The sequence below is a fragment of the Antedon bifida genome, chromosome 6, assembly GCF_963402885.1.
Source record: "Antedon bifida chromosome 6, ecAntBifi1.1, whole genome shotgun sequence".
In the NCBI taxonomy this organism is placed as follows: domain Eukaryota; kingdom Metazoa; phylum Echinodermata; class Crinoidea; order Comatulida; family Antedonidae; genus Antedon; species Antedon bifida.
In genome coordinates this window covers 16193571-16216842 of record NC_136231.1, presented here as the reverse complement: position 1 = coordinate 16216842, position 23272 = coordinate 16193571, and the positions used below count along the sequence as shown (strand labels likewise).

The following is a 23272-nucleotide window of genomic DNA, read 5'->3' as shown; positions in this document are numbered from 1 at the left end:
TAAAAAGCCAACTGATAAATTTTGATTTCCCGCTTACCGTTTCCGCTCGTCTGGTCTTAAGACTGCTTATAATTCAAAATTAATTTCCATTAATAGAGGTTATACCATGTACTTATTTTGAATTATAATTCCAATAGTTGACAAATATTTGTTGCAATATAATTTATACAATAAAGTTTATAACAGTATATTCCTTCCAAAGATCTAAACACAAATGTACATGTATAGTAATGTCCAAACAGTGGATATTACAGGGCAGTTTTACCCTGAAATAATACATTACACAAACTCAATGACAAGTCAGTGCTCTTTTATTTTCAAACAGATACTGTATAAAGATTTCCCAGTTATCATAGGTAATACAGCCTCACATGTGTTTCACGTAGTATCATGATACTGGGGAAATATTGTTGTATGTGAAGAAACAGCCTACCTCATGATTTCTACCTATTTGGTGGAAAAACGAAACCATGTAAAAAACATGGCTACCCAGGCATGATTCTATCTGATAAACGTCTATTATTACATAAAATACCTTACCCTCTAGTTTAGAAAGCCTGTAGTACAGGGTTATAAGACATATTTCTTTTATTCTACACATTAATCGCACAAAATATTGGAATAATTATTGTACATAGACTGTAAAATAAAAACATAAAATTGCACTTACATCGCATGTGAGTGTATGTAAACAGGAGCAGAAATTTAAATATCAATTTACTATCAGGAATTATTATAGTAACACAGCCATCAACAAACCACTCACATTAACATTGTATCTATACATTAAATTAACAGAGAATTAAAATAAATTTGTATATATATTATATTAGTTGAATTTCATTCTTAATATAAATACAATATCACTTGACAGTATACAATACAATATCAATAGAGGCACAATCAACTTCTATCATCGCTATTAATAATCCTAGGTCAATTACACTGAACCAAATCTACCCCAACATCAGTCTAATCATATAATATACCCTATTCCAAGACCCTCATGAGCTATTGGCAGTATCGCCCACAGGAACACCTAGTATAGGCAGGCCTTGAATGCCTCCTGTTTGTAGTATATTAGGATTTAATAGAATAGGTACAGAAGCACCAGACTTGTCATGAGGAATAGGAACAGCTGATGGTAATGGTGGTTGAAGTATGATCTGAGCAGGACTTGCAGAACGAACGACTGCATTTTCTACATCTACATAAAAAAAAAGAATGTTGTTTCACTTTTAAAGTCAAATTTATAACCATTTATAATAGTAAATTGCATTAGTAAGTAAAAAGAAAGTGTGTTGGAAATTATTTAGATGTCTTTAGTTATATTAAAAATCATTTTATTGAAAGAATATTATATGGCAATTATTTATGATTATTTTTGTATGTTTTAAAATATAATGTTATCATTTATATACAGATTTTAATTATGCATTGTTTTTCATGTAAAAATCTGATTTAATTTTAAAAGAAGCATTAAAAACGTATGATGGATATGAAAGAATATTATATTATAATTAGGTATGATTATTTGTGTATGTTTTAAAATATAATGTTATCATTTATGTATAGATTTTAAGTATGCATTTTTTTACATGCAAAAAACTGATTTAATATTAAAAGAAGCATTAAAATCATATCAAGTTATGATGGATATACAATACACTTACCTCCATTTTCTTGTTGTTTTTCTGGCTCTTTGACCGTTGGTGCTCCATCCCGAGGAATGCTACTATCTTGTTTAGGGGCATCGCCAGGATCAACAACAGTTTCAACTTTTGGTTTAGCTAAACAAAACAAATTAATTTTGGTTTATTATTATTTTAAAAAAATTAAAACATTTGACAACAATAAAACAATAAAAAAAAGAAAGTAATGTAATAATCAACTCCAACCAATTAGAACTTATTTTTCACTTAAGTTTGTTATTTCTTTCATCATTGTCTTTGTTTTAAACTGTTTTAGTCAATCACAGGTTTGCCCTCTGGGGTTGTTGTGATTTTGTTTGATACCAAATAAATAATAAAAATAATTTACTATTGTCTTACTTGGATTATTAGTATTATTGGAAATGATTTCATTCACTTACATGGCTCCCTAGGCCTGAATAGATCATGTTTTAATTGAGGTAAGAAGCAGTCAATTCTCTCCCATGTGACGTGCCATAGTGGAGAATCATCTCCTTGATCTTCACTGCTTAGGATTCCGGCTGTATGCATCACAAGCAACATGTTTTTCAGAGATTCAGGAATAGCTTCAAACTGTCATAAGAAATGATTGCAAGATTGATGAATAACTTGGATATTAAGAAACAAGACCATATACATGGCTGCAGTCGCGTGCGCAAATTTGAGTTAGTGTTTACTGAGTGACCTCACCGACCGACCAGCCAACCCACCGACATAGTGAGCTATAGAGTCACGTTTGCATGCGACTAAAAATGAAACCAGCTTGGAATTTCCTAAAAAGGTATTGGTACAGCATTGGTACAGTAACGTACAGCAGATCAGTAAAAGCAATTTAATGCTCTAAAAAAATCTGTTAATAAAATGGTTCAGTGAAAAACCAGCTTGGAATGTGAGTTGGATACATGCATTTTGTGACATGGTTATAGTTCACATATCAAGGCTGGAGAAGGTTATTTTCCTTCATTTTGTCACTGCGTATATAATCTAGGCGTGTGTTTTGACCTTCAATAGTGAAAAATACTGTTCATACCTGACAATAACTAAAATGAAGTATAGAAAATTGATATCCTCCCACTAAATTTCTTGCTAAGTGCAATTGCCAGGCCCTGTAGCATAACCAGGTTAAATATAGTAATACTTACCAGTAGATCACTCTTATCTGCATGCATATACTTGTCCATGAAATCCAAAATGGTCAACCAGAGAGCTGTGAACGTTGCCAAAGACAAAAGCGGCGATAGATGTTGGAGGAACACTTTACAAAGTAGTGTGGCCGCCCTCATTCGTGTCTCCTCAACCCCGTCTGGGTCGTGACTGTTGATGTTGGTGAGCAGTTTTGTGAGCAGTGGAAAGAGAACGATGTTGAAGCTTGATTCCCACTCAGTTGCAGAGAGAGTCTGGAGGTCATGCACAAGAAGTGCTCTCTGCAAGTATGAGAAGGCTTGCATTCGTACTTGACGTCTTGTATCACAACAAAGTCGAGCTATACCTAAATATTACAAATATTTTGTCATTACAACTAATGCCCTATATGCAACAAATCGTTACATAAAATGATAAAATAGGTACACATTTTCCACCAACATTACTTACCTTGCAACAAGGGACACCAGCATTTTATCCATAATGCACTAGCACCAGCATCTATGGTATGAACTTCTCCCAATTTATTTTGTTCTTCTGCCCATGAACTGAATATTGTCGCTGCTTTTGTGTGTAATGTATGCATCAGATCCAACAACTACCGAATAAAAGAAAGTATAAATAAGTGCTAAATCATGTTGCAAAATGGTATGATGTGTCAAGAACACTCTTAGCCATGACAACTGATTGGCATCTCTAGATGTTTTGAACTCTGGGGTTGTTTTATTAATTCACTCCAAACAAAACACTGTTGTAGATGCCCAGTGTTGGCTAGCCCAATTTGTCTGGGTTTCCAGAAACACTGGTGTTTCGAATGTATTTTTAATAATAACTAGGATATTTTGGACATCTGGATTCAGAGATGTTTTTCACTTCAGTAGTTGACGGAATATAAATGTGAATACATTAACAACTATTATGAATAACTGTACAATTGACTGTACCTGTATAGAGAGTGAATGATATCCACCCAACGCAGCATCCTCTTCATCCTCATGGTCGCCAACTTGTGCAATCTTATCTGGTACCGAGTAAGTCTTTGGCATTTTCTTCTTACCCTTCTTTCCTCTTCTGTCTTTAGCCTCCCTGTTTGCTGCCCTCTGTCTCCGTTGATGATCGCTTAATCTTCCTCCATTCACAGTTGCTTCCACAAAAGTCCTGATGCAGTGCACGCACGATTCAAAATTGTCAGGCGTAACGTGAGCAGCGTCACGTACGAGGAAAGCTAGGACTTCGCAGCATTTCATGAGTGATTTTGTATCATGGTGTCGAAGCTCGATATCAAGAGATATTTCATATTGATTGTGTGGCTGTTTATTTTCTTCTTCATCTTTCTTTACCTTTATAAAAGATTACAATGTTATTTATTACAACAAATAATTCATTATTTTTATATTAATATTTTGGTATTCGATGCTGAAACAGAGTGTAAAAATAATGAAGAATATGAAATTGTGATTTTAGGGGCAAAAAACAAAATCCCTTACTACCAGCCAGCCCCCTCGTCCAATGTCACGTACATCCCCTTCGCTACTACTACGCTTCGGCTTGTGCATGTTGTACAGTTCTGAGTCAGAAGTATAGCCATGATCAGATACTGTTGTTATCTGGCTACTGACAGACAACTCACTATCAGATTGTGCATCTATAAGATCAATGAAATAAACATTAACTACAAACCTCAAATATATTTTATATTTTCTTTATAGTTTTTTCTTTTAAATTGTTTAATTTATTTTGATAACATTGTATAATATCCTTAAGATAAAAAATATGAGAAGAGGAAAATATTACCGTAGTTCCCCGGGTATAATCCCACCCCCCCCTTGTACGTGAAATTTACCCGAATTTGGGAGGTGGGACTATACCCGGGGATTTCCCGCTGCATGAACTGAAAATGACGATATTTCTTCTAGCTACGATTTAGGCTATCTAAAAGCTATATTCCGATGTAGGCCTAGCAATTAGAAGGCCAGGCTATCTAGGCCTAGGCGGCCTAATTGGTCTTACCTGTGCTATGCCTACCGTATAGATTTTCCCCGAGATTTCTACTTAAAAAATACCCTAAAATGTGATCTAGGCCTAGCTTCCTAAATCGACATGAACTCGATCATACGAGTTCTCCATGTTCACCCACACGCTCGAGCTCTCTGTGTAAATCGCATGTTGTTGCATGTGACACAAACTCTACTGCACAAGCCGGTCGGTATAGAGGGCGGTGTTTTTTTTACGGTAATCAAGCATGCACAGTAGTGTAAACAACAAGAAAGAATGTACACGACGGCGAAAGGATGTACAGAACGTGACGATCGGGGCATGCTAGCCTTAAGATTGTATTCAACTTAACAATGTTACAATGTTTGATGAGTTTTAAGTCAGCCAAATTCAGAGAAATTACTCAATTTTTTTTGGTGAGAAATTGACGTCGGCCTAGCTAGCTACAGTAGGCCTAGGCCCACCTCTGGCCTAATGTTAAATTATACACTGGGACTTTGCCCGGGGATATGCTTGCGTGCGAAGGTAATCGTAAAGTCGGGGGTGGGATTATACCCGAGGTGGGATTATACCCAAGGAACTACGGTACTAATGAATACCTAATAAACATTAAAGGTCAAAATATAAGAATACCACATTATTTTATATACCATGCTAGTGGGGGTACAGTATGCAAAATGATCCACATAATTCATGATGATGATAAGGCTAATTCAAGCCCACCTTTCAAAAAAAAATTAATGTACCACCTACCATGATCACCGCAAACACTTGCACAATCATCAGACTCTGTTCCGATAGCCACCTGTTTCATAGGAGGTGGTATGGCTCCTGCACCAACACATTCTAGTAGAGTAAACAATGTATACCAATCCATAGGGGTGTGAATATTGGCAGCATTTGTACGCAACAGTTCATAGAGTGCGTGCGAGATCTGACGACATTGTTTGTGAAGTACACTTGGTCGCATCATAAACAACATACGCAAAGATGCAATAACCTGTATGTACAAAAGATAACATATTATAAAAGATAATATATTCTTCATGTTAATATTTCATGTATAATACCACCAAAAATGTATGTGTTTCGAGAATTCTATTCTTATCGTCAATGCCTAGAGTACTTATACACCTACTACACAGTTGTATTTAAATGAGGTAATAATAATATTTGTATGGTCAATTTCTATAATTAATACCTGCCTGGAGGAATTTAAGACAAATAATGAGAATGGACAGGTTTAAAGTCAAAACCCTGATAATGACTTACCATCAATCAGAGGGGGAAAATTTACTTTAAAAAATAATATAATAGTTTACCTGTCCTGAAATCTCTTCTCGCCGTAACAGGCGTATTGCCAGTCGTAGAAGCCCAACTACCGCTCTTTCCACAAGAAAGCCATGTTCAGATGAACTTACAATCAAACTGTACAAATGATCTCGTACAGACTGCCATAAGGAGCTCACCCGGTCTCTACAAAATCAAAATGTAGTCAGTGCTTAGACAATTAATAAATACAATAGTACTCCCTCCATTGGGACACCCATATTCAGGAAACACCAGGCCAACTCCTATATATGGTAAACTGTTATTCAGGGGAAACTTTTATTCCGGAGATACTCCTATTTTCTTACTGCCATCAAACTGGGGTTGTAATTTATGAGGAAAATTGTCTATAGTGTTCTTACCTGTTTTCAAATACAACTCTTATCAACAGTTCCAAGTTGAATACTGCAGCTTCTTCATCGAATGGTGTTCCAGTACTCTCTGCTGCTTGAGGTCCTTGTGATGCAAACGTTAACGCCTTTATGAGGTCTTGCAATGACTCAATACGAAGGAACTTACTCTCGGTTAGAAGATGCTCAGGATGGCAGTCCTGTGGAAACGAAAGAAGTTTTTGAGAGGTTAAAGCTCTGCCCAAAAATGGTAGTGATATTCCCAAATATGGTAGTGATATGACATCATCATGTCCAAATATGGGCACATAACATTTTTTTGTCACATCAAGTTTGATAGTGTAGACAAGGCTTGATATGACTGGTTAATTAATTGCTGGTTAAAATTTGTAATTAAATACCTGATACCCGTTGTTACAATATGATGGATTAAAGAAATATCTTACCTCTATACAGTTACGGGCGACATGAATGGCTTCTTGGTCTTCTGGGGTTGGACCCCGTTGAGTTGAGGTTTCAGTGTTGGCAGTAAAGTAGTAAACAAAAGAGCTCAGCAATGAAGAGTCTGACCTATTTAAATAAATTCATCAATGTTTACATTTTTGAAAGGGCACTATGCATAAATACCATGTAATAATGTTATTGAAAAATGAAAATAAAGTTGAATTTGTAGATAAAAATCAATACGATACCTCTGTGACGGCATCTCTTCTCTCTTCAGTAGTGATATACTACCACTAGACGCGACAAAGTCATCAACATCAACAAGTTCCGATGGCAGAAGTTTGGCTTTAAAGAGTTGAAGCATACAATCAAGGATGTTCTTCCAACCTTCTCCTAGGATGTCACCATGACGATGTGCCAGTCCGAACATGTTCTTGGCAGCAAGTTGGGCTTTCATGTTTGACCCAAAGACGATCGGAAGCATTTCAGGAGACTAAGAAGAAATAAATAAAAATTGATGAATGACAAAGTTAAGGTCTTGGTGAAATAAATCTGCCGTTAAAGAAAAATATTCAAAGGCGCTTTACATATTAATTAATATTTTAATTAATAATACACAATTACAAGACAAAACAGTGAATCTAAATAAGAACAAATATACAGGTCAGGGTGTATAAAAATATATGAATTTGGCAATGACGATCATGCGCAGTTTTAGTTTTAGTGGAGTAAAGATTTTTGTTCTCACCTCTCCTGAACTCATTAATGTTGTAAACTTGCACAGGGATATGACAAGATTATCAAATACATCACTTAAACCATAATGAGCTGAAATCATTGCACATTTTCTACAAAAAACAAACATGGCAATGTTATATTAACGAATTATATTCATGGATGAAGAAGAATATTGCGTATTTATTTATAGCCTTTGCTGTTTATTGGACAGTTAATGTAACTAAAAAATCTTAAATCCAGGACCAATGCTGCAATTTCATATGGTCTGTGATGATCCAAGAATAAAAGATAATGTTTAAAGCACATGAGTTCTTGGAGCCGCCGAATTATGGACCCCATCTATGAATTATGCTCTATCTGACCTATAAAATTATTTGTAAATTATAAACCCCCACTAGAAAATTTGTTGAGAACCCCTGTTGTAAAGGCTAATAAAGAGAGGCACTAAAATTGTTAACACAAACTGGGCTGAAATTATTTTATTTCATACACAGCCAACAGCAAGAAGCTAATTATAATTTTTCTTGACCAAAAACAAAAACAAACAATTAACATAGCCCACCTGAATCCTGATATTGCTTTAAGTGTTATTTTTTCATCCGGGCTTTTATCAAACACAAATGACAATGCTGCAACGGTAGGTCCCCAAGTTAATAAAAACAGCTCCTTGTCCATAGCAGCTGCTGGTGTGTGTAGAAATGTACCATCAAGGGTACATCCTCGTTTAAGTAGACATCGCCATATATAGTTTTCACGTACAAGACCTGTCTGTTCCGCAGGCATCACGATTTCTTCATTTCTAAAATAAAAGACCATAAATTTAAAATATAATAGTCTCATCTAAGAAGAATGATTAAGAACATAGAAGAGAAGTATTGAGGCGGAACAAATTAGGTAAAGATGAAGAGAATGTCCAGTAGTAAACAGACAACAGATGATGATGAACTTACCTGATGGCAGAATAAACTTCCTCTAACATTGATTGGTCAAAGTCTTCACCTCCATTCACTTTCAGAAGATTCTTTTTAAACTCCTAAATAAAAATAAATATTGTAACAAAAATTAATATATTATTCTATGACAATGTCACATTTACTTTCTACAATGTAATATTGTACACATCTATACATATTATAAAGATTTCAAGCAATGCTTTAAGCCTGTCGCACACTAGAGCTTTCGGCTGAGCCAACTGGCACGAGTAACACTTGGCTCACAGTGTGCGCCAGGGAATTTGTGAAGAATCGGCCATGTGTGCCGCTGAGGAAAATATCTATCGTGTTTAATATTTTTGGGCACGAGTAACATTTTCCTCACAGTGTGCGCTGAACGTGAGCAGATAGCTCACTAAAAAATTCCACTGCGCATGACATATTCTGATTTATTATTATAATATGTCAGAGGGTGCCGTATAGTGTAGTAAGTAATTATCCAATCAGAAAATCGCGTACTGAAGGCGTTTAGTGTGCGTCCGATAGAACACGATCACAGTTTGCGGCAAATATTTTAGTGAGCCAAGTGTTACTCATGCAGTTGGCTCAGCCGATAGCTCTAGTGTGCGCCGGGCATTAATTAATCAATGACAATGTTGGTGACAAAAATTCAAAGTGATGGGAATCATGTGTCGGTTATTTTGATTACCCACATCCAGCCTGACTATTTATGTGGCCCATATAGTAACTTACGTATCACAGGTTATAAATTGGTGCTTTTGAAGTATGACAAATAAAGTTTGTTTACTTACGGCTACAGTCATGGGTATATTCTGCTTTTTTGCATTGTGGTTGTGTTGATCAACGTTTAGCATAATGACAGCATATGCCAGGGTAAATGCAGCATCATTATTTGCAAATGGTTGATGATTACTTTTCTGTTGTAAAAATAATATAGATTTTTAAAGATAAAGATACACAGTCCATCGAATGGTAAAAAGATAATAATTATCCTGAACACAAAACTAGTCTTAATTAAAAGGGTCTTTAATTAGAAGATGTTTAATTACCGCACTTTACTTGGAGTGTCTTTAATTATTGGGATCTTTAATTGGAGGGTGTTTAATTGCAGTGGTCTTTAATTAGAGGGATCTTTGGTTAGATTGTTTAATTGAAGGAAATCTTTAATTGGAGGGAGTGTATAATTGGAGGGAGTGTTTAATTGGCAGGGCCTTTAATTGGAATACTATATTGGATTGATCTTTAATTGGAAAAGTCATTACTTAACTAGACAGGCATTTAATTGATTATTTAATAAGATGAATCTTAATGAAATGAGCCTTCAATTAGCTTGAGAGTTTGAATTGACTTACATGCCAATGATCTGAGAAATGTTCTAAGACATTCTGGATGACAGGTGCTTCTCCGGGTAATCGAAACGCCTCAAGGTACATACGAAGAGATTCATCAATACGTGTATCTTCAAATGCAAATTGTCTAGTTCAAAACAAACATTAGTTAGATTTGCAGTTAACTCAAAAGGATGCAAGCACATTAATTTGTTTGTTTAGTTAATTACTATGTAACCATACAGATAAGATATATGATAAGACACAATGGGTTATATACAAGACCGAAAGTATAAATATGTAGTACCTACCTCATATACGCTTCTAGTACTTTAGTGTTCTTTTTGTTACTAACATACTCTCCTATTTGTTTTTTATCTAGTTTTGGATTTTCTTTGAGGAATTGTGCCATTTCCTTCGGATCCAAAGGTGTCTTTAAAATGTTATTTTCCTGTAAGAATGCAATTCCCTTTGAAGGCTTCTGGTTGAACTGATCTGTACCAGCTTGCAGTAGCTGAAAAAATAAATTTGTAATCAATGTTATCATGTCTATAAAGGAATGTACTGAAATTAGTAGTAATTAATATTCATTAGTTTATTATTTTTGCATGTACCGTATCCTGCATGTTACTGTTTTTAAGTCGTAACACTTTGACTGGTCTAAGCTGCCGAGGGAATACAGGGTATAAAATCTTACCAATATTTTGAATTATGAATAGCGAAATGCCTGTTTTATTGTATTATATAGTATAGACAGTGTTCTATGACTCTGCTAAAGTCATCTACATCCAAATTAGCTCAACCACGGATAAATTTCACTACAAATTGATACTGGTCTCTGTAGGTGTTTACCTTTTTACGATGTTTAATTTTAACAAGGTCTTCTGGTGCTGGTAGTCCTGGTGAAGGTGGGAATCGAGTACATCGTCTGCACGGACTACCTTCAAGTCGCTCATTCTCAACATTTAGTTTACCTGTCAATAATAAAATGTTTACATTTACTTCTTCCCAAAAAAAAAAACATACAATACAAATGATCACTACAGTAATACCAATATCTTACTGATAATGTTAAATTAAAATGTGCTAAAAATAAAACATGCACTTCTAATAGAAATAAATACACATATTATTTGACAATTTATTACTTTCAAACTAACTTTTGAAAATGGCTAAATGCAGATATATAACTACAGTACTTGCATATTTAGGAATGTTAATGTATTTAAATATATAGCATTAGCCTACCATCCTTAGGTTGTCTTTGTAAGGAAGCTGTCATTAGCTGTCCCATTGCATAGCCTGTTGTAGGTGGATTAGCATGTACTCCTGGTGACCCCTTGTTGTCCGATGCCATTCCATCAGTGTTAGCCCCTGATTGCCCTACACCCAAAGCACAAGTAGTGTTAAAGACATAAAAGAGAGAACTGTATAGCATAAGCCTATATTAAATTAGCATTACAGAATGTACATGTAACAGTCACGTCACCGCTGCTACACACAGGGAGCCTGTATTATTATTAATACTGCATCATCTACTGAACCAAGTTATTATACCAAGTAAATGTTTATCCTTTACAGTAAGAAAAGATGCGTGAATATAGTAATATATAGTGTTTAAAAATGAACTAATTTTTGTGTTTGCATTAACTTCTAACACTATTTGATTTATTAAAAAGTATAATGTAGTAGAAATTGGGGGGTGCATTGAATAGAAATATTTTTAAACAAAGCAAAGTATAGGAGTAAATTATTAGCATAAATCCACCACAACTCACAACTTTCCACCACAATCAAATCACTTTTAAATTGTATTTATTTTGAATGTAATAACTGTTTACCTTCTTGTTTGGTAGACATGTCTTGTATCTGTATCTCTATGCCCGACTCTGATGTTATTCGCTCTGTACTTTGTGCTGCCATTGTGCTTAATATTCTATGGTGGCAGTTTGCCTCAATGGCATCAATAACGGCCAGCAATGCATCAAGAGATAACAAGTGTGTTGTATATAATGATCCGGACACTGGGAATGCATTCTGAATAAAAATCATTAAATTGAAAAGATTATTATTCATTATTATTACAATATTTGTTAGTAGATAATATACTATTACTAAAGATACCTGCTCCTCTACTCCATGGTGAAATGTAGTTAAAACCTTCCAGCCATTTTAATACCCATTACCTCTGCAACCCAATCTGTATAAAAACTTACCTTTGAAAGTAACTTGGTCAGATCTTCAAATAAATTAGTACAATAAATATCACAGTCATAATTTAAATACAACTCAGCTACTAGAGAAGGTATCCTCCACAACTAAAAGAACAAAACAGCGAACAGTGATAAAACATACATTGCTGGAGTGATTAAATCATTTATATTTACTTTACTTACTTAGACACTTTATTGTTATTGTACTACTATATCATTTTTAAAATGTAATATTAAAATATATGTGTGAACGCAGCTTAGATTAGTGTTCTTTTGAACCAATCTTGATGTATTATTTAAACTTTTATATTGCCTTTTATCATTTTAATAAGTTGTTAATATTGCACTTTCAGCAATCTATCTGCCTTTGGTTGCCTTCTGTTATGTAAATTTTAGTTGTTTTATTCTTAATAAAATACCTCAATATTAGGGAGTTTTTTGTTAACTTTAACGCTATTTCCCAACATGCAATGCACAAGATCTGCCCACTTTGTAAATTAATTGATCTGCTTATGCGCAAGCATTACGAAAAACTTTAGATACAATGAAAAACGTTAACTGAAGGGTGTCGAACATGGAAGAATCATTAAAATTCTGCAAAATAAATGGTAAATTTAAAGTCTACAACAAATAAGAATTGGTATACAGTACCTGTACAATAGCATCCAGTGCCATCTCACGTTGTTCATACATAATTTTAGGTGATTCTGATACAATAAGTTCTACAAGCTTCAATAGGTACATCTCTAGTTGAAACTTAAGATGAGTTCGCATGGATTCAAAAAGAAGGAAACACACACGCACAGATGAAGCAAACAGAGAAAGACGATCAGCCTGAAGAAGCTGTAAATAAATATTTAGATTTTGTTTAAATATAGCAATAAAGTTTGTGTAGAAAGATTTGTTCATTCTTGCTCACCATAAAGTATATAAAAATATATATCTTAATACTACCTAAAGTTGATACCTTGAGAGGTATTACAGTACTATAAACGAAATAACACTACAGTATAGAACCCATGGTTTGGGACTTATTTACTTACTTATATCATTATTTAGGGGACACTTTCCTGTGAAACAAACATGGGCAATATTTGTCTAAACATTACAACCAACTCCTAGGGACACTTTGCTGGCTCCCAAAGCTCTCCCCTTAAAGGACAACTTGACCGAGGACCATATTTTAACAACGTATTTGGGATGTACATATGATTTCAGAACCATCGCGATATTAAGGATATCGCCGCACGCGTAAATTGCTGTGACGTCACAGGTGCATCGGAAAATTTACGTCTCTACGTCTCTACTACATTTTAACTTGGGAAGAAGCACTCTTTAAAAAAATGCATTATTTGTAATAGTGTAATGATTTTCAGGGTGACAAAATGTGATACAGTAATTAAATAATATACAATACTTACAGCAAACAGATGCCTGCACATGTCATCCTTAACAAGAGATAGAAGAACAGAGAAATGACTGATGTGATCACAGCCAGTTTCTAAGGATATTGTCAGTAGACTTAGTCCCATATGAATCATAACATCAGTATTGTGCCTGTAAACATAAATTGTAAAACATTAAAACATCCCTGTTGGTTTAAAGCTCTTTCTACACTACACAAACTAGTTTAACAAAAAATGTGATGAGCCCAAATATGTTAGTGATATGCCCAAATATGGTAGTGATATGACATCATCATGTCCATATATGGGCACTTCACATTTTTTTGTTTTTATTTGATAGTGTATAGAGATTAAGATGCATAAACCAAAAACATCCTTTATATCTATATACAAGCTAGTAACAATATCATGGAGCATCAACATAGTATTAGTGACTTTTTCAGATACGTTTAATCACAATAAAGTTTATGTATTCTGTAAACTGGATGGATGCAAAAATCGGCAATCCCTACCATTGTTAGAATGTTGAATGGAGATAATTTAATATTTAGAATAAATTCTTGAAAAAAAGGCTTTTGCAGTACCACTGTATTAATTATAAGAATAGAATAAGAGAATAAACCAGAGAATCATCTTTGATCTTATTTCTGCTTACCTGTCATAAGGGTTAATAAGAGAAATGAGAAATCTAAACAGTTCTCTGACACACGGAAGTCCGTATGGAATCAGTGGACCAGATCCTATAAAATAAAACATTTTATTATTTATTTAATTTTAATGTAATTTATGCATATTTTTATCGCTTCCCCTTAGGGTAATTTAATAATACTTAATCTCAATCGTGGTAATACTGATTTTTAGTTTCTGAGTGTATGGAGACAGAGAAAGTATACATAATAAATCAACCTCTTTTGTTTTGTTTTATAATATCTAATATTCTACTATTAATTAACCTAAAATTTTCAAGACAGTGCGACTATACACAAGTGAGGTTCAGCACAGTATAGGAAGATGAGATGAAGGCAAAAATAAAGCAACACGTAACCCTACCATCCTTAGGCCTCTGCTGAGGGGTAAAACGTACTCCATGTGGATTCACATAGTCAGAATCATGTACAGAAGCACTATCGGAATGCTCTGTGATTGATTCAGAATCTTCCATTCCATCTGCTAATGATTCCGTCTTTTCAGAATCATAGTTTGCATCCTCTTCCTTCTATCAAGAAGATTTTATTTGGATTAAAGAATATACATGCATGTCATCTTATACCCTTTTCATAACTTAATAAATTGTTACAACTTAAAACCAGGTCTGATGCGCGGTATTTGATTAGTACTGTGATTGGTCAGTTTAATACCAGGGCAATACATGCCAGCGCAGTAACAACTTGGGACATCTTGAAACAAAAACACTATGCAAACCTTGTTACAAGTTGTTACATTTTGCAGATGTGAAAATCGTACAAGTCAAACTATTGTTTTGCTAGACCTCGGCACAATGTAATCTTGATCTAGGATTTGTAATTACTGTATATGACCGTGTAGTCAATGGGTATGAAATTTGGTGAAAAGTAGAAGGTAATATTCTGATTACATTAACAATGGATTTTGCAAAGTGGGATTAGCATGGGATAATAGTTTTCATATAAGGGAAAATACCTACCTTTCTGTCTATGCCGTCTTCATTGACAAAACTCCTTCTTTCAGTGCCATCTTCCATACCTTGACTTCCTGTAAGTGACACCACACCGTGTTCACTTGGGACTCCATCAGGTGTTGCCACACAGTCATCAATTGACACTACTTCACGGCCATCTCCTTCACAATCAGAACTCTGCAGTCTTTCCTCCAACTGTCTTGGTTCGGAGAGAAGCTCTTGCTCTTCAGGTTCCGAGGCGATGTTGTTGTCACTGACTGCTGGAGAGGGCTGACCACTAGTGGCAGTGGACTCTCGTTCCTCTTGTAGAGTGGTAGAGGATGGCTGTTTTTCTTTTCTTTGCCGATTTTTTGGGGATTGTTTAGATTTTTTCCGCCTGGAATCAGCAATCCCACCAGCTCTCATTTTGAGCTGCAGAACAAAATCAATGTAATGTCAAGTTATCTGTTTAAGGTATTATTGAGCAACTAAGTAAAGACAACCATATGTATTAAACACACAAGTTATACATTCATAAATAAACAATGCAAAATGTTTTCATTGATAAAAGAACAAAAGTAAACCTTTCTCATTCCTGCAATCTTCTCCTCTTTAAACTGTGGCAGTCTTGAGAAGAGAAGCTGTACCATATCAACTAGTGTCTGCTCAGCTGAACGACGTAGCAACTCTGTAAAAGAATTTCAATAAAATCACATTTTCTTAAACACAATGATAGAAAATGGTCTTTTAATAAGATTACTCAACTTCAACATAAAAAATCTAAAGAGAATAATTTCTTTACCACTTAGCCGCATTTCAAAACATATCCTAAAACAAGACTGCATAATTTCACAGACAGATTCATTGGTTAGGTGACAACCAACTGGAGTGAGTAAAAGTGTTCTCAAAACCTAAAAACAAATTATAAAAAAAAAACATAATATCTGAAGTCATCAACTGAAATAATGCTTGACACATTGACAGAATTGTTCTGATAAAATATCTACAGTACAAACTTATTTTCATCATAATATTTTAACATGGTCTATTGTAAATTTGTAAAATGTGTATGTATTTTTAGAGTAATTTTAAGTTTAAATTAATTAATTACTGTATCATAGGCCTTAATGTGTTTTTTCTTTGTTAAACTTGGTTTTATGTTAATTATCATTTTCCTATGTAGCTCTTCATTTCAACTATAAGTTGTATTTTGAGTCTTTTTATACCGTTTAAATTTAAAAAAAAAATATTTTATCACACCTGAATTGTCATTAAATAACTTTTAACAACCTAGGTCCTACATATATTGTGTGGGCCATCACCTGAACCTGTAAACGGTCAAAATTCCTAGGCCATCACAAATTGAAAGCTTCCTATTACCTGTAAGATCTTCATCAATACAACCTCATCCGAGCCTGGATCTGTACCAACAAACCGAGCATGTGTGACAGCATCAGCAATGTTCTCTATTCCAGCTGCAGTACCATCAATTGCAGGATCTGTGTAATGAGAATTATGCAATTAGAAGACTTTTTTATGGATATTGTTACAAGTGCTTTTCTGGAAATAATACTGATAATTAGGAATAGGTATATATCATATCATATGATCTAACCAGTGATTTTATTTCAATCATCATTGAAACTTGAAAAATTTAAAAATCACACCCCTATTTATAATATTATACAGTCAATAGTTATTGGCTTACCTGGATGTAAAGGATAGGAGTTGGCCAGTCAGTATGTCAATGAAAATGATATAGAATGACCTTACCTAAAAGTCCATAGGACAGAAATTTATTGACCGACGAGAGTGCAAGGCCAGTGATAGGTCCAGTTGTGTCTTCTGACCGAATCACATCAAGAAATGGACTTAGAAAATTGTTTGGTTCAATATCAGATAAATCTGTAAGATAAAATTTTAAAAATGTATGGCAATTTTATCAAGTAATAAAGATTTTTCATTTTGCAGTCATTCTGTATACTAGGTGTGCAAATTGAGTTTTTGCCTTGATAAGTCATAATTCATAATAAATAACTGACATCTATCATAAAAATAATGAAATGATTACTATTATATTGAACATACAGTATAACGTACAGAACAAATTATATACATAATATAATTATAGAAAATAACATTACTAACATTAAATTTGATACAAAAGATAGAATAGAAAACAATTATAATTTTCAACAATCTAACTAATTTATTCTGTTCTTAAGTGCCATACATGATTTCATGATTACTAATTTATTACATTAATAAATTTAGTGCAAACGGTACAATTAGATTAAATATGCATCAGCACTATATATACTATCAACTTTAATGGGAGGACATAAAACTCTCAAGTTCTTAGCTGTAAATTAATTAAATACAGTACATAGTATAATTTATAATTAAGAATATTAGCAAGTTGCCCACAACTAAGAATCACACTTGGCTCTTATGGGCACCCAACCACTAGACCACTGGTGGATTCAGATGACAATTAGTTTGGATGGAACAACACTTGATAGTACTCCCACACACACAGATAAACATACTTTAGCATGCATTTATATGTAGCCTAATCATTTACTATCAGCATTTCAATCATGAGGTATTGTATTTCTGAAAATCTATGGATGTAATATCAGAAAATAAGACACTGAAATCAATACAAATAAATTTGTATTCAAAACCATTTCCATTATTTAAATGTTAGAAATCAATACAAAAAATAATTTCACCCAATATCGTATTCTTATACAATTTATCTCCTGTAGATGATGAAATTGAATAACCTTGTAATCATTTTCCTTTTTATATATGTTCATTGAGTGATTCTATACAATTTCTTGAATCAATAATATTATGTTATGTTAAATAAAGAGGGAGTTTTTTCAACTATTCAATATTCTCACAAATCTTAACTATACTACTTTATAAAATATTTTATTATCTCTCTTGTGGCATCTTCTGGACATAACTGATAGAATTTAATATAATATTTAATTAGATAAATAAAGTTAAATTAGATCTATCTTGCTCTGCTGTTGTATCAATCAAGTTAAACACACAGATTATTAATATTTATAAATAAGATTTTAATTGCCTGATTTATCAAAAGAAAATTAAACTACACTGTATGCTAGGTGACATTTAAAAGGTGTATAATAGTACAAATAATAATATACAAATACATAGTGTCAAATTTAAAAAATAATGAATTATAAACAAATGTAAAACGTTTAAAACAATATTTTCTATATTACTATTTTTAACCAAATAATTTTATAGTACACTAGCTAGTAATTCAAACAGATCCATACTGTTTGCTTTTAATTTATTTACATCGGTTTCATGCTGAATGAACAGTGTGTACGTATAGCAAGTCTGCAACCAAAGCTGGTGGAAATAGCAAAGGTCATTACATTTAAATGAACCTAATTGCTCTAGCTCAGTGCTCTGCAGTCAGTGCTCTGCAGTCATTAGTGACAATGTCATTAACAAAACATTCTAAATTTTATCTACTGTCTTTAAAAAAAATTGTATTCTAGAGTTAGTTTAAATACTTCAATCTTAGCAAGTCATTTAGTCCGTCTTACTGGGTTTTAGTCCAGTCTTGATCTTGAATAAAGATTTCTATTACTTAACCGACTGATTGGATATCATATATTTACTGTTTGTAACACAATAATGGATGTAATATGATGAAATGTTAATTTTTCTACACTAATCATTATTTTCAATCTAGAAGACTTGGTTCCAGGTTAATAAACTGTATTATTATTATTATTATTATTATTTTTCTTAATTAAACAGCCCATAAGAAGATTCCATAAAAACATTCAACCAAACCCATCATCCAATTTAAACGAATCCTATATCTATTCTACATTTTTGTTTAAAATGCATTCTTGAGTATGTACAGTACTGTATAACTATAGTACATAAGTCCAAAGTAACAATACCCTCAGGAAAATGCACTGATTTCTATGTAAATTGTAACATTTGGTATGAGAGGATAAATTGAGATAAATTGTTAAATGACAGCCACTAGATTTAAATGAGAAAACACTTGAAGCAAATGATATCGATAATTAGTATCCTTAATTGCATTATCCACTGAACCATGACAAATATAAACAGATTGACAAAATGTTTGACCTAGCAACTGTGATAATAATATCAATATTTCACATCGTTGTTTTTTAAGGCATCAGTCAGTTTCTATTTAACCACAAAATATACTTAAGATATGTCTACACTATCGAACTATATGTGATAAAAACATGTGATGTGCCCATATATGGACACGATTATATCACTAACTATATTTGATGAAGTAAACATAGCTTTAGAATCATTCATTTCATTGTTTATTGTATACCAGTAGGCCTACAGTAGCAAACCTTATTTGGTCATTCAAATTTTATGAGGATAATTTTAATTCATTCTAATTCCTATACTTTATTAAAACATCAATCAAAAATCAATATAATAACAAAATCTTTAAATTTTAAAATGGAGGCTCGTTCACAACAATCCATGAGGCTGTATGAAAGAAATACAACTACAATATCACAATTATCAAACTGATGAACAATACAATCAATATATTTCCTATTCTTCGCTTTGCACTGAAGAAATTCATTGCATTTTCAATTTATATATATTTACTTCAATTGATAAATTCATAGAATTTAATTCAATAATTAATTCAACTCAATAGTTACCTAGATAAACCTGGCAAACACTTTTCTCCTCAAATAAAGATATTAACCCATGGTTTACACATAGGACAATTTGCCAAATTGTTGATAAATAAATGAATACAAATAAGCATAAGCATACCTGAAATAGAGTTGAGCAGATCTTTTAGTTGTGAGAAGCCAGCTATCAATGGATCTTGTTCTTCCTCCTATAAAAAAAAAATGTGCGTCAGTTAGTCAATAGACTATGCATACGACGTCTGTCGCGAACAACAGCATCATTTTTAGTCTTACATTTATCTGAATGATGACTAAGCCAGGACTGTTTAAAGCACCTTGATTGGTCCTAATATTGATCAAGGGCTTCTCTCGTCTAGTGCCCGCCTTCACCAGAGGAAAGGCAATGGCCAATACGTCTGAGGCAGATACTAGATGCAAGGGCTACCATAAGAGTCAGCAGTGCTGATTTCAAATGCCTAATGGGACCCCAGCTCCATATACAGCACCTGATATTCCCAGATGGTCTCCAATCCAAGCCTCAGCCAGGCCCAACGTTGCTTAACATTGGTGATCTGACGAGAACCGGTGCTTCAACGTGGTAAAGCAGTACTTTTCAATCTAACTACAGTATACTATAAAAGTAAATTCATTATATAATATACAATTTAACTACAGTATATTATATAATGAATGTACTTTTATAATATACACATTTTACATTGCAAATTCCAGGAAAAATGGATGTACACTGTCTAGATACAGTATTTTCATATCCAATTATATAATTTGTATTATTTACCTGTGGAATATGGGTGTTCCATCTTGAGGTCCTACGCATTGCTGTGACAACCAATAACATTTCGCCTTGAATAATATAAACTCCATTTTTGGGTTGCATTATTTTGTCACTCATCTTAAAGTTGTATATGTGTAATTCTCTTCATTCAAATTTAACTTCAGAAAAGTTTTGTTTTTAAACAGAATCTGCTTTTATAATACCATCCATGTTTCTAAAGAGAGAAGAAATTGTAATTTAATTAACCAGCTATTAACTATTAAAATGCCATGAACTACAAAAGTCCATATTCTTAAACCGGATTTAGTCGTAGTTCGAGCTAAAACTTTAAAAATGATGTCATTTTAATTGATAAACCAAACTAAATTGGCGACTAAATCAGATCAGCCTAAAATAAATAGAGACGACTATTGATCAATTTTTTTTAGTCCTCGAGGGGGCAGGCTAAATCGGTGACTAAATGGTTTTTAAACGATGTTTATGAAAAACGTAACAGTTACTGATTTGTTATATTGGCCAGATATTGAAGAATGAAATATCTATTTTTATATTAGCTTAATTCGATATCCATTGCTAAGTGTTATAATGCTGCTAATGGTTATTTACAACCGTATACAAATGACATTATTTTCTTCACAGCAAGTTGAACTACATCACGTCTTAGCGACAATGGAAGATGCGGAAATTCACCACGCAATGGAATGTTTAGGGGCCTACATTAGCACTTTCTGGTCACGATATGAAGTATGTGGTTCGTTGCAATCATACTTTGTTGGAGGCCTAGAAAATATGAAAGTTACTGATCGCCATGGTTCCTTGTTTTTGTTTGTTGTTAATCAAAATTACTTGTTACTGTTAAATTAATACTGAACTTGTTCCAATAATATACGATTGAAATTAATTTTCATGTAGATTCAGATTCAGATTCAGATTCGATTTATTAAAGTCATTCATACATAGTATAATGATAATTGTTTTCTTGGCAGAAAAGCACAAGCAAAACAATACATACATAATATTTACATTCGTGATCAATTTGGAACTAACAACAACAACAACAAATGATCAGCAATAAAAAATACAACAGACCTAATGACCTATCTTTGAAACTCACTGTTGTATAGTCCTGATGTGAAAAAAGTGTTGTTGTAACAAAAGGGAAAGTAATAAATTGTGTCTGCTGATCAAATACTCTCTTACCATAATGGCCAATTTATAGCCCTTATTACCCAGACTTGTGAAACTTGACTAAAAGCTCAACTTCAATTCATTAAGTCGAACTGTAGTGTAAACTTCAACTAGGCCTACGTCTTTTATGAATAGAAATTTGAAGTAATTAATAGCTCAAACTAGCACTTTATTTAAAACTGTCCAATTTTTTAACAACCTAATTTGTAAACCTCCCAAAAATAGTTAACTTGAGGGTTGGAACGTCTGAGACAGAACCATTCAGTCTGTACAACACAAAGAGCACCGCCCTCACCACCCGTCACTAGCTAGGCCTAGCTAGTAGGCCAATATATAGGCTAGGCGGCAGGCACGATCGATCACAGACACGTTCCCTCTCATCAAGCTAATAAAAAAGGAAGGCTAGCCTAGGCCTAAGCCTAGAATAATCATTATAAGCCCTACAAAATTAGATAAGAATTACCGTCTGCTTCTAAGAAATGTCCGTATTTATCTACTTTTAAATATCTAACTTACAGAAATTTATAATATTTTTTCACTTATTCTGCCGACAAAAAATTAGCCAACACAGCAAATGTGACATTTACATACACACATGCGCATGCGTAACAGGAAGTTGACGTTGCAACAACCACCTATTATTTAAGTACGTATAATAAATTAAAAATGTACATGATGCATTCGTATATTAAATAACGCAATGTTTGTTTATATAAACATTGCTCTTTAATAATTATATTAAAAAATACACAATCGTGTACATTTTTTATAAAGATTACTGTAGTCGGGGTTGTGTTTAGTTCTGAAGTATTTTTCTCCCCCTCATCACTCCAAAAAGTTGCATTGCGCCATCTATTTTTATCTATAAAATAATTAATATTAATAATGCAGATTTATTCTAGATTAAGGTTCGTGTTTATTCTCAACGGTGTAAAATTATTTTTTACATACAACAATTAGGTAATGTAACACTTATTTAATAAATAGTAATAAATTAATTAAATAAATAGTAACAAAGTAAAGTACAGTAGCCTGATTAGTAACTAGCAATTATACCCGCCGGGTTTCAAAAGACCTGACGCCTAGTATCTCCCTATACTCACCATATGGTTTAAGTACTTTGCAAACTATGTAAATGAATGTGTCATATTGGCTAATGAATAAAATATCTAATTTGGATACCGCTGAATTACCTCTTCCCCCAGCTTATCTTTCTCCTCTCCCCATTACACCACAATCACCAAACCTTAACTACTCTCTAGGACAGTTCAACTGCAATTCCAAAACCTTCCCGGTATTGCGGTCATTTTGATACCCCATATGTATGGTTACGTGTAGAAACAGAAATTTGTATAGCGAACA

The 23272-nt window shown here is 33.4% G+C and overlaps 1 protein-coding gene across 3 annotated transcripts; it reads right to left on the bottom strand.

Moving 5' to 3' along the window:
- Positions 1–293: 293 nt before the first annotated feature.
- On the bottom strand, positions 294–22498 carry LOC144845362 (Golgi-specific brefeldin A-resistance guanine nucleotide exchange factor 1-like). Of its 3 annotated transcripts, none has more exons than XM_078702636.1 (34): positions 22427–22498; positions 20726–20936; positions 20069–20135; positions 17000–17131; positions 16607–16725; positions 16029–16137; positions 15811–15914; positions 15254–15658; positions 14641–14806; positions 14246–14330; positions 13606–13741; positions 12836–13027; positions 12188–12289; positions 11813–12008; positions 11220–11354; positions 10824–10945; positions 10283–10485; positions 9996–10119; positions 9435–9560; positions 8641–8723; positions 8253–8489; positions 7701–7800; positions 7201–7445; positions 6955–7078; positions 6521–6708; positions 6152–6305; positions 5583–5829; positions 4322–4479; positions 3779–4174; positions 3285–3432; positions 2834–3180; positions 2093–2264; positions 1674–1790; positions 294–1207 (listed from the first exon to the last, which is right to left on the bottom strand). In XM_078702636.1, the coding sequence occupies exons 2-34, from the start codon at positions 20837–20839 to the stop codon at positions 1005–1007; spliced, it is 5556 nt and encodes a 1851-aa protein (XP_078558762.1). In that variant the 5' UTR covers positions 20840–20936; positions 22427–22498; the 3' UTR covers positions 294–1004. The 3 variants fall into 3 exon arrangements, with proteins under 3 accessions (XP_078558762.1, XP_078558763.1, XP_078558764.1); XM_078702637.1 differs by having other exon boundaries at positions 22374–22489; XM_078702638.1 differs by lacking the exon at positions 11220–11354.
- Between the last annotated feature and the right edge of the window lie 774 nt (positions 22499–23272).